The 12,095-nt window shown below is 44.3% G+C and overlaps 1 protein-coding gene across 1 annotated transcript in view; it reads right to left on the bottom strand.

Annotated features, from left to right (window-relative positions):
• LOC115480206 (cytochrome P450 2F3-like) overlaps positions 1-12,095 on the bottom strand; it is a 49,857-nt gene that overhangs the window by 15,856 nt on the left and 21,906 nt on the right. The window contains exon 5 of the mRNA XM_030218714.1: positions 1,179-1,339. Coding sequence (XP_030074574.1) covers positions 1,179-1,339 — 161 coding nt within the window. The remainder of the gene's footprint in view (positions 1-1,178; positions 1,340-12,095) is intronic.

The raw sequence follows: 12,095 nt of genomic DNA on the forward strand, positions 1-12,095 counted from the left end.
TTTGCTTAACTGGCTATACTGTGCAACCTATCCAATTAGATGCCGATATTCAGCGCCTAATCGAATAAGTTTAGCGGTCAAATAGGACCACATAAATAGCTGTCCTATCTTTAACCACTAAAAAGTTAACTGGTTAGTGGCGGCTCCTGGCTGGTTAAATAGTGTTTTGGTGCCTAACCACAAATATTCAGCAGGAGATAACTGGTTATCTACCGATGACTATCTGTGCTTAGCGGCTAGCCACTAACCAGCTATATCACGTGGCACAGCCAGTTAGGTATGGATAGTTAGCGCCAAACCGGCTGTGTTTAGTGGTTAGAATAGGCCGCATAAATAGAAGGCCTATCTTTAACCGCTAAGGGCTTTATTCTACAAAGGTTATGCTCCTAAATTTATGCCCCTAAATTATGAGCATACTCTATGCTCCCAAATAGATTTTGCTAGTAATTTAGGAGCATAAATTTAAGAGTGTAAATTATGCTCATAAATTAGGAGCATAAATTTTAGGAGCATAACCTTTATAGAATAAGGCCCTTTTCTGTAAAGGTTATGCTCCTAAATTTATGAGCATAATTTATGCTCCTAAAATTATGAGCATTATTTATGCTTCAAAATTTAAGAGCATACTCTATGCTCCAAAATAGATTATGCTCCTAATTTAGGAGCATAAATTTAGGAGCATAACCTTTACAGAATAAGGCCCTAAGCACTGAATATCTGTTTAATTGGTTACATTGCCGAGTCTAAAATGAAACCAGGTATTCAATGCCGGTTGTTGGAAACGGCCTGGCATTGAAAATCCAGGTTGAACATTGGCAGGCAGTCAAAGCACTGCTCATTGCCAGCTAAATATCAGGGGAAGTGAGTTTTGGAAAAGTGCTCTTCAATTATGAAAACCTTTAGGATGGAATGGAAACCATTTACATTGTTACAGTACTGACTAGTCAAAAGTAGAATATTCATATCACAGTTAATCTTGACAGCCTTTAAATATGGTTAGCTAAAAGTCACTAACCAATGACAAGGCATATTTAGAGATGGCTAAAAATATGAAAATAGTAATGCAATGCACTTGGATAGATGAAAAACATTTGCATGAAACCCTACAGCAAATGTTTTCACAAAAATTGATGAAGCAGAAGCTGAAAATCTGGTTGGTGCATCTCCTTGGTACTCACCGTTCCCCAAATACTGCTCATGAGCTGGAAGTTTTCATTGATCAGGCCTAGCAAGGTCAGAAAGTTTTTATCATAGTAATCGAAGCGGTTCCCAAAGACAACAGAACAGATAACATTGGAGACAGCTTTACTCATGACAAAGGTTGGATCAAAGGGTTCTCCTGGAAACACAGAAATAGAAACATAGAATATGTTTATGGTTATTCATCCACTACATATATTCTCCCTGATATTCAGCTGGCAGCAGGCAGTGCGGTTAGCTTTTGCTGCCGGCGCTGACACTGGATAGTCAATGCCGGGCTGTATCTGGCAACCAGCATTGAATATCCAGTTTCAGTTTTGGTCAGGGCAACTTAACTGGCTAAAATGGGGCTCTTTTACAAAGGCACACCAAAAGGTGACCTGCGGTAGTGTGAGCGCGTGTATTGGATACGCGCTGGACTATTTCTCCACTGCGTCTTAAAAAAAAAGGGGGTTTTACTTTTGGGCCAGGAAATGGACAAGTGGCAAAATGAAAACCAGTACGCATCTATTTATGGCCTGAACCATTAATGCCACCCATTGACTTAGTAGTAAGGGCTCACACGTTACTCACACGGTAACTGTCCAGCGTGCACCAACTGCCAATTACCGCTGGGAATGTCCATGCAGTAGAAAATAGAAAACGATTTTCTACTGTGGGTTTTCGGCACGCACCAAATTCAGGATTACCACCAGGTGCATGTGCTAGCTGGGTGATAATGTAGATTTGATGAGAACTTCAAGAGCGTAGGCCCTTATGCACCTTTGTAAAAGGGCCCATCATATTCAGAATTAGCTGGTTAATAGTGGTTAAAGATAGGCCTGCTGTTTAATCAGATCACACGCCTAAATTTACACACTTACATGTTAATTGCTTTCAATTAATACAAATAATGACTTGTTAAAAATGGGCAGCTTTTGGAGTGGTTGAATCCAGAAATGGTCTGTAGTTTGCCGCTGGTGCTGATTCAGCTTGCGCCAGTCCAGAAGAGATTCAGCCTGCAACCATCATGGCGAGGTCTGGGGGCTGTGTCTCCTTGGACCAGTTCAGGATGTAGTGCTAGCTTACCCAAACAGCTGTACTGGATGGATCTGCCAGATCCACTTTTCAACTAGGCGGCCTGCTTGGATGAGCCTGCCAGGCCGGTGTAACCATGCGGCAAGAGCAGGTGACAGGTATGCATAAGTGACACAAAGCCTCCTACGGTTGGGACTTGCTCGATGCCCTAGCCTCAATTTTGTTGGGCCTTGTAGGTTGGGGATAGGCTGGCGCTTAAGGGACAGTTAGCCGTGATACAGTTACATGTTTTACGGGCTTTATTTAACGATGGGCAATCATATGGGTTCCAATTTCGCCCAGGTTGCTCAATCTAGTGAACGGGACACCAGTGACCAGCCTTAGAGGGCACATATGCACCGGATTCCCTATCCTGATAAAGGGGCATCTGGGCAGAGCCTTATAGTTCTATATCACAGGGATCGTGTGGAAAGTTAATTGAAAATGCCTGTGGAGGTATGGGTCTAGTTCAAAGGGGGGGGGGGGGGGGGGTTCCCTGCTAGCTTGCCAGTTTTCCTAACTAGACTGTTTTCTGCTGAGTCCTGCTTCAGTTAAAAGATGAGATACACCATTACAGGTTGGTGTAGCTACATAAGCTGAACTTCTGGTGACACCATTACACAAGCTTTTACAGCACAATACAGCACATGAATTTAACAATAGGTTCATCACCAATTACCCTGTCCTTAAATTCTCTTTAGTCTTTCTCTGATGACAGCCAACACATCACCCCTATCTGGATGCCGAAGCAGCAGGCCGCAAGTGTGAGAGAAGGCATGCTCAGTTGGACTGTCTTTACAGTTAGTGTGTTTTATGGGCTTTATGGCCTTATACTTGATATATGCTTTTGCAATGTCTTTTACCAATTAAGGGGTCCTTTTACTAAGCTGCAGTAAAAAGTGGCCTGCGGTAGTGTAGGCACATGTATTGGGCATGTGCCAGGCCAGTTTTTTATGACATATACAAAAAAATGGCTTTTTTTTAATGGGCTGAGAAAAGGTCCTGTAGTAAAAATGAAACCAGCGCACACCCAGAACTGTCCTGAGCCCTTAACGCCACCCATTGGGCATGTGCTGCACATGCGTAGAGCCTACCGCGGCTTAGTAAAAGGGCCCCTTAGGTTAATATGCTTTACTTATGTTATGTAGCATGTAAGTACATTTTGTTACACTATTTTGAAGCCTCCGACGCAGCCTTCTGGGGTAAAACACTGGCCAAGTCTGGCATAGTTTTTGCCCCTACATGTCTTGACTGTTGATCGGACTGCTTCTCATACTTTGCTGGTCAAGCCGCTGTGGACCATCTACCTCTCAGCTTGTTTTAATATTCTTGGGATTATTTAAATTTCACCTGCCATTTGGATGCCCAGTGTACTACAATTTCCTAAGGTCTTACTGCATGTTCACAATCCTTTTAAAGGGTGGAGCACTCACAGGAGCAGGAAATTGGTGACACAGGTACAAGCCGATCCAGAGTTCTTAATCTGGGTCTGGGATTTTCTTGCTTTATTTCTTGCTACTTGTTAAGGTTCACAGCACTTTAGTTTGTTCCCTGCTTCCTTCTGCTTTATTTACAATTTTAACTGTACTGGTACTTCTGGTCGATCGGTCCAGACATGATCATGACCAAGGTATTGTTATATGTGTTATCTTCCAGCTTAGTGAATGCCTATTCTCAATAAAGCAAGGGATGTCTGTACATGGGGGCTTGTGTAGTAGGGGCTATACAAACCCTATATATTATTCTGCAAACACATGGAGTAGGGCTTTTGTATTTAGATAGTTTCCCGAAAGGGGACCTCATATGCCAGTATTGGGATGACCTGTGGACTGTCCCAGGGTAGGACCCATATGTCATTATGTTCGCCTATGATTTGGTTATCCCTTTATGATTTTCCATCTTATATGCTTCGTAGATAGATAACGATATATGCTTTTCATAGTAGACTTGCTTAATACTTACTTGAGGAAGTTTGAACTTGAAAGGGATGGCCATTTATCTCGTGTTCTATGCAGAATGGATGGTGCACTACAAAGTTTCAGCTGGTTTCTCACCAAATTCCCCCCCACCCCATCCTTCTGTCTTAAGTTAATGGTATCTGATTCCTAACTCAACATAGTAGATGACGGCAGAAAAAGACCTGCATGGTCCATCCAGTCTGCCCAACAAGATAAATTCATATGTGTATACCTTACCTTGATTTGTACCTGTCTTTTTCAGGGCACAGACCGTATAAGTCTGCCCAGCAGGATTCCCCGCCTCCCAACCACCAGTCCCGCCTCCCATCACCGGCTCTGGCACAGACCGTATAACTCTGCCCTCCACTATCCTCGCCTCCCAACCATCAACCCCTCTTCCCCCCACCTGCTCTGCCACCTAATTTCGGCTAAGCTTCTGAGGATCCATTCCTTCTGCACAGGACTCCTTTATGTATATCCCACGCATGTTTGAATTCCGTTACCGTATTCATCTCCACCACCTCCCGCGGGAGGGCATTCCAAGCATCCACCACCCTCTCTGTGAAAAAATACTTCCTGACATCTTTCTTGAGTCTGCCCCCCCTTCAATCTCATTTCATGTCCTCTCGTTCTACCGCCTTCCCATCTCTGGAAAAGAGTTGTTTGCGGATTAATACCTTTCTAATATTTGAACGTCTGTATCATATCACCCCTGTTCCTCCTTTCCTCCAGGGTATACATGTTCAGGTCAGCAAGTCTTTGCTCATACGTCTTGGAACGCAAATCCCATACCATTCTCGTAGCTTTTCTTTGCACCGCTTCCATTTTTTTAACATCCTTCGCAAGGTACGGCCCTCCAAAACTGAACACAATACTCCAGGTGGGGCCTCACCAACGACTTGTACAGGGGCATCAACACTTCCTTTCTTCTGCTGATCACACCTCTCTCTATATAGCCTAGCAACCTTCTCGCTATGGCCACCGCCTTGTCACACTGTTTCGTCGCCTTCAGATCCTCTGATACTTTCACCCCAAGATCCCTCTCCCCCTCAGTACCTATCAGATTCTCACCTAACACATAAGTCTCTCGTGGGTTTCTACTCCCTAAGTGCATCACTTTGCATTTCTTCGCATTGAATTTTAATTGCCAAAGCTTAGACCATTCTTCTAGCTTCCTCAGATCCTTTCTCATATTTTCCATTCCCTCCCGGGTGTCCACTCTGTTGCAAATCTTAGTATCATCCGCAAATAGGCAAACTTTACCTTCTAACCCTTCGGCAATGTCACTCACAAATAACATAACATAAATCTCACTTATCCCTTCACACATGTATTTACTTTCGTTCTGGTTCACCTATAGCTTCTGTTAAGTTCATCCCTTTATTCTCTATCCAACTCCTGCTACTCTATCTTATCTGTCTATATGTTACACCTTGACTGCCACATCAAGCTACGTATCTACAGTATTCCAAAGTTTACATGTCTTATGCTGTGGTTGTCTGTTCTATTGCCCACTAAACGGTAGGCTTAATAACAGTGACTACCCTTCTGAAGGTTTGCTCTTTTCTGGTACACTTCACACTATTAGTGCTTGTCCCTAATGACACACCCAATGCTGTTGCAGATAGATAAGGAGCAATGCCTTTATGCATCTAGATATGGCATTAGAATACCAGTCTCATCCGCATCACTTGCCTTTTGCAGCAGATACAGGCTATTCATAGCATTGAATAATCCTAGCATTGAGGGTTTGGTTACCTACTGATTGGATGAAATGGATTTGGTTACCTATTTACTGAATGTAATGACTACTTTGTTCATGCTAGTACACATTGCTTTAATTTGGTTATCTTATTGCAGCACAGCAGAACTGCAGGTGTTATCCAACAATCATTTCTGATATTCATGAAAGGAATACACAGCATGATGTTTTAGAGGGGCATAATCAAACGCGGCTGGCCATCTCTAAGGTTGGCCATCTCAGAAGACGGTGCCGCGATGGGACAGGGCAAACCGTATTATCGAACGAGATGGGTGGCCATCTTTCGTTTCGATTATACAGTTGGGGCCGGCCAAATGTCAGAGATGGCCGGGTTTGAGATGGCCGGCATCGATTTTCAGTGATAATGGAAACCGAAACCGGTCATCTCAGACCCGGCCAAATCCAAGGCATTTGATCATGGGAGGAGCCAGGATTTGTAGTGCACTGGTCCCCCTCTCATGCCAGGAGACCAACCGCGCACCCTAGGGGGCACTGCAGTGGACTTCACAAATTGCTCCCAGGTACATAACTCCCTTTCCTTGGGTGCTGAGCCCCCCAACCCCCCCCAAACCCACTGCCCACAACTGTACATCACTACCATAGCACTAAGGGGTGAAAGGGGGCACCTACATGTGGGTACAGTGGGTTTCGGGTGGGTTTGGGAGGGCTCACATTTACCACCACAAGTGTAACAGGTAGGGGGGTATGTGCCTGGGTCCACCTGTCTGAAGTGCACTGCACCCACTAAAAACTGCTTCAGGGACCTGCATACTGCTGTCATGGAGCTGGGTATGACATTTGAGGCTGGCATAGAGGCTGGCAAAAAAAATGTTTTAAAGTTTTTTTTTAGGGTGGGAGGGGGTTGGTAACCACTGGGGGAATAAGGGGAGGTCATCCCCGATTCCCTGCGGTGGTCATCTGGTCAGTTGGGGTACCTTTTTGAGGCTTGGTCGTGAATAAAAAGGGACCAAGTGAAGCCGGCGAAATGCTCGTCATCACCGGTTTTGTTTTTTCCATTATCGGGCGAAGCTGGCCATCTCTTAAACATGTCCATGTCCCGCCTTCGGTACACTGCCGACATGCCCTCTTGAACTGTTGCCGGCTCCGCGATGGAAAGCAGTTGAACCCGGCCAAAATCGGCTTTCAATTATACCGATTTGGCTGGTTCTGATTTGTGTCGGAAGATGGTCAGCCTTCTCTTTTGAAAATGAGCTGGTTAGTCACACAGAAATCAGGACTGTGGGTGTCAGCCTTCATTCTTTCTGGAACACCCTGAAGGAAGACAATGCGTAGTTGTCTTTGAAGAAAGACCCTGCTTAGTTGTCTATTGGCATTGCTTCCGGACATTAATTTGTAGAACATACTGGTGAATTATTACACAAATATACATGGTTACAAATCAAAACTGCATAGTGCATTTGCCTCCATTTTAATCTACAGATTTAAGAAGCTTCAGGGCATTCAACTAATCCACAAAGTTTGATAATTGGGGTCGGACGTTGCTGCATTTATATATCCAGACGACATTCCCGAAGTTGATGTATTTTTATATCCAACCGGCATTCCCCTACTGGTTAGTAGCTTAACCTGTTTTGCAGTTAGGTATTTAGTTGTTATTTATTTATTATTTTATTTATTGCATTTGTATCCCACATTTTCCCACCTATTTGCGGGCTCAGTGTGGCTTACAATACATTGTGAGTGATGGAAATACAATTTGTTGCAGTACGATTATGGGTTACATTGTGAAGAGTTATGGGAAGACAAAGTCAAACTCAAGAAATCATTTGGGAATAGAGCAATGGAATGTAACAATGGGGATTTGATAGGGCGATAAGACAATAGCAAGAGAACATTATGGTATTACAATTTTATCTGTGGTGAAAATGCGGGGGAAGAGAATTCAGGAGAGCATTTCTATTAGTGTGTATGGACTTCGTGTGTTTTGATCCTTGCAATAAATTTTCTCAAAGAGATGAGTCTTCAATAGTTTGCGGAAGTCGGATAGTTCGTAGATCGTTTTCAGGTTGCGTGGTAGTGTATTCCAGAATTGCGTGCTCATATAAGAGAAGGTTGATGCGTGCAGTACTTTGTATTTTATGCCTTTGCACTTAGGGAAGTGGAGATTGAGGAAAGTTCGGGATGATCTTTTAGCGTTTCTGGGTGGCAAGTCTATTAAATCAGACATGTATGCAGGGGCTTCACCGTGAATGATTTTGTGGACTAAGGTGCATACTTTAAAAGTGATATGTTCCTTGAGTGGGAGCCAGTTTAGTTTCTCACGTAAGGGTTTTGCACTTTCGTATTTTAGTTCTTGTAATACACATGGAATTGGGGTTGTGTTGTATCAAATGAAGAGGAGGATGTTTTGAATATCTGGTGCTCCCTCACATGTTGCATAGGTTAAACAGATCACACAGATTTGCATAGGTTAGGCAGATACGTGTAGGAACTAGGGATAGTCTACAGCTCGTGCAGGGATGAGAAGATAGGATATGAAACCTGGAGGCTAGTACACAAAAGTGTCAGGATAAACCCTACCCAGCCCACGGATGAGGGGCAATGGGTAGTCACACATGTCTTCTCATCCTCCCTATTACTTATATGGTTCTATAAGGGAAAGTTGCCTATCACATCCTATGAATACTGGGGTGTTTTAGAGTGCACACCTAAGGGTCAGAAGTGGCTGCATCTAGGAGGAAGTTTGGTGGGGGGGGGGGGGGGCAGCGACAAGTGAAGTGTCACTGTTTAGGCTCATGCTGGAGGGTCCTAGCCTGATAGAGAGCACAGCAGTATGTCTCAGAACAAATCAAGGTCAAATGTGAAATGATTTTGTCCCATGCTAGCAGTGGCATGAATGATGTCTAGGTCCAGGGGCAGTTCACCTCTTGACATTTGGCCAGGGCCAGAGTAACTGATGATCAGCGGTGCCTACCACAGACTAAGATGGAATGGGGAGGCTAAAGGCTTCAAGAGAAGGGGAAGATGCATTTAAGGCAATCTCCAGATCAAAGCTAATATGTTAGCGCCTAGGCATGTCTGCGGTATTTGCCCCAGGCAGAGAAGACATCTGCCTGGTGAGTAAGGCAGTAGAGAGAGCTGTGTGACTCAAAAGGCTAGACACCTTGCCGTAAAATGCTCTAGATAGGAGATCAAGTCATATATTTAATTGCTTGTTACTGTAAATTGTATTCATGAATAAAATTGCTCAATAGTATGAATGTCTTTTCACATGTAGTACCTTCACTGGCTCCCTATCCGTTTTGCATCCTGTTCAAACTTCTTCTACTAACCTATAAATGTACTCACTCTGCTGCTCCCCAGTATCTCTCCACACTCGTCCTTCCCTACACCCCTTCCCGTGCACTCCGCTCCATGGATAAATCCTTCTTATCTGTTCCCTTCTCCACTACTGCCAACTCCAGACTTCGCGCCTTCTGTCTTGCTGCACCCTACGCCTGGAATAAACTTCCTGAGCCCCTACGTCTTGCCCCATCCTTGGCCACCTTTAAATCTAGACTGAAAGCCCACCTCTTTAACATTGCTTTTGACTCATAACCACTTGTAACCACTCGCCTCCACCTACCCTCCTCTCTTCCTTCCCGTTCACAATAATTGATTTGATTTGCTTACTTTATTTATTTTTTTGTCTATTAGATTGTAAGCTCTTTGAGCAGGGACTGTCTTTCTTCTATGTTTGTGCAGCGCTGCATACGCCTTGTAGCGCTATAGAAATGCTAAATAGTAGTAGTAGTAGTAGTAGTATATGTAAATTGTAGAATGCTGTGGCCATAATAAATTTTACTCTTCTTCTCGGATAGCTTGTCAAGTGTGATATATGTGGAGGGGCATAATCGAACGGAAACGCCTATCTCCATGGGCGTTTATCTCCGAGAACGGGTCCGTGAAGGGGCGGGCCGAACCGTATTTTCGAAAAAATGGACGTTTTTGAGCTGGGCGTTTGTTTTTTTTTTAGCGATAATGGAAACTAAAAACGCCCAGCTCAAAAACGTCCTAATCTGAGCCATTTGGTCGTGGGAGGGGCCACAATTCGTAGTACACTCGCCCCCCTGATATGCCAGGACACCAACTGGGCACCCTACGTCAGTGCAGTGGACTTCAGAAAAAGCTCCCACATGCATAGCTCCCTTACCAAGGGTGTTGAACACCCAACCCCCCTCCCCCCAAACCCACAAATGTACAACACTACCATAGCTCTTAGGGGTGAAGGGGGCACCTACATGTGGATACAGTGGGTTTTGGAGACCTCCCATTTACCAGCACAAGTGTTTCAGGTGGGGGGGATGGGCCTGGGGCCACCTGGCTGAAGTGCACTGCGGTACCCACTAAAAGTGCTCCAGGGACCTGCATACACGCAGACCTCTAGGACTGGTTGCTGCTATATAACATTGGCACACCAGTTTACACCTGAAGACTAATCTCTACGAAAACGTCCTTTATTGGAATAACCACCTTTACTCACAGTTAACTGCAGATCAGAGGTTGTGCCCCACTGGCAACGAGTCTCCCTGGTACTGAGATGAGCAGTAGGTCAGAACTGGCAGAATGCTGTACAATGCCCTCATTCAGCCACATTCAAGGGAAGAACTAAGTTGTCTAACGTGGCTAACACGGGAAAGGGAACTAAAACTGGCTTACAAAAATGGCCACTACCGCATGGACTACAACAGGAAACACAACAGGGCACACTCTGGCCTAGTAGGCAGGGGGAAAAGCACCATGGGAGAAGAGCCTACCAACTACCAACATTGTGAGACTGTAACACAAGGTAATGAAAGAACGGAGCCCAATACCCTACACCCACCACAATGCAATGCTGATGTGACCCTGTACTGCACCCGAGAGCCACATCTGACCCAGGGAAAGGCTGTGACAGGATCAAACACATTCTGCTGTCATGGAGGTGGGTACGGCATTTGAGGCTGGCATACAGGCTGGGAAAAAAGTTTTTAAAGTGTTTTTTTTTTGGTGGGAGGGGGTTAGTGACCACTGGGGGAGTCCGGGGAGGTCATCCCCGATTCCCTCCAGTGGTCATCTGGGCAGTTGGGGCACTTTTTTGGGACTTGTTCATGAAAAAAAGGGTCCAAAAAAGTGACCCCAAATCACGGTAAAAACGCTTTTTTTTCGATTATCAGCTAAAGACGCCCATCTCTCCTTGGCTGATAACCACGCCCTAGTTCCGCCTCCACCACGCCTCCAACACGCCCCCATCAACTTTATTCGTTTCCGCGATGGAGTGCAGTTGGAAACGCCCAAAATCGGCTTTCGATTATACCGATTTGGGCGCCTTTTCGAGACAAACGTCTATCTCCCGATTTAGGTCGCACTATAGGCGTTTTTCTCTTTCGAAAATAAGCTGGATAGTGTATGGTTTGGAGTGAAAGGAGTGCCGCCTGTCCAGTTTATTTATTTTATTTATTTATTTGTAGCATTTGTATCCCACATTTTCCCACCAATTTGCAGTCTCCATGTGGCTTACATTTGCCGTAGTGGCGGTTGCCATTTCCGGTTAACAGAATTACAAATGGTATTGCATTGAGGTGCATGGTAGAGAATAATACATTATGGTATTGCATATAGGTTCCTGAGTAATAGATTAGATTATAACATATGTTAGGTCATCAATTATAGAGAGATCGTTATCGACATAAGGATTAGAGTGGTATTGCATTGAGGTGCGTACATACATGGTAAAGAAGAATACGTTATGGTATTGCATATAAGTTCCTGAGTAATAGATTGGATTGTAACCTATCAATTATAGAGAAATCATTTTCGACATTAGGAATTAAAGTGTTAGTGCTTGTTCATTAATAGCAATTAGGTTATTCAGTCAGGTGATAAGAGTTCGGTTCTGTCTAGTTCATGATCACTCTTATTATTTAGTAATTAGGATGGTTGTTATGTTGAACAGGTCAGTTTTCAGTAGCCTTCGGAAGATAGCTACACTATATCCAGGAAGATAAAGATCAAGGTACAAGCTAAAACAATTCCCATCACTGTCATACTGGGTCAGACCAATGGTCTATCTAGCCTAATATCCTGCTTCCAGCAGTAGTTAATTCAGGTCACAAGTACCTGGCAGAATCCCAAAGAGT

Source organism: Microcaecilia unicolor, chromosome 11, assembly GCF_901765095.1.
Source record: "Microcaecilia unicolor chromosome 11, aMicUni1.1, whole genome shotgun sequence".
Lineage (NCBI taxonomy): Eukaryota > Metazoa > Chordata > Amphibia > Gymnophiona > Siphonopidae > Microcaecilia > Microcaecilia unicolor.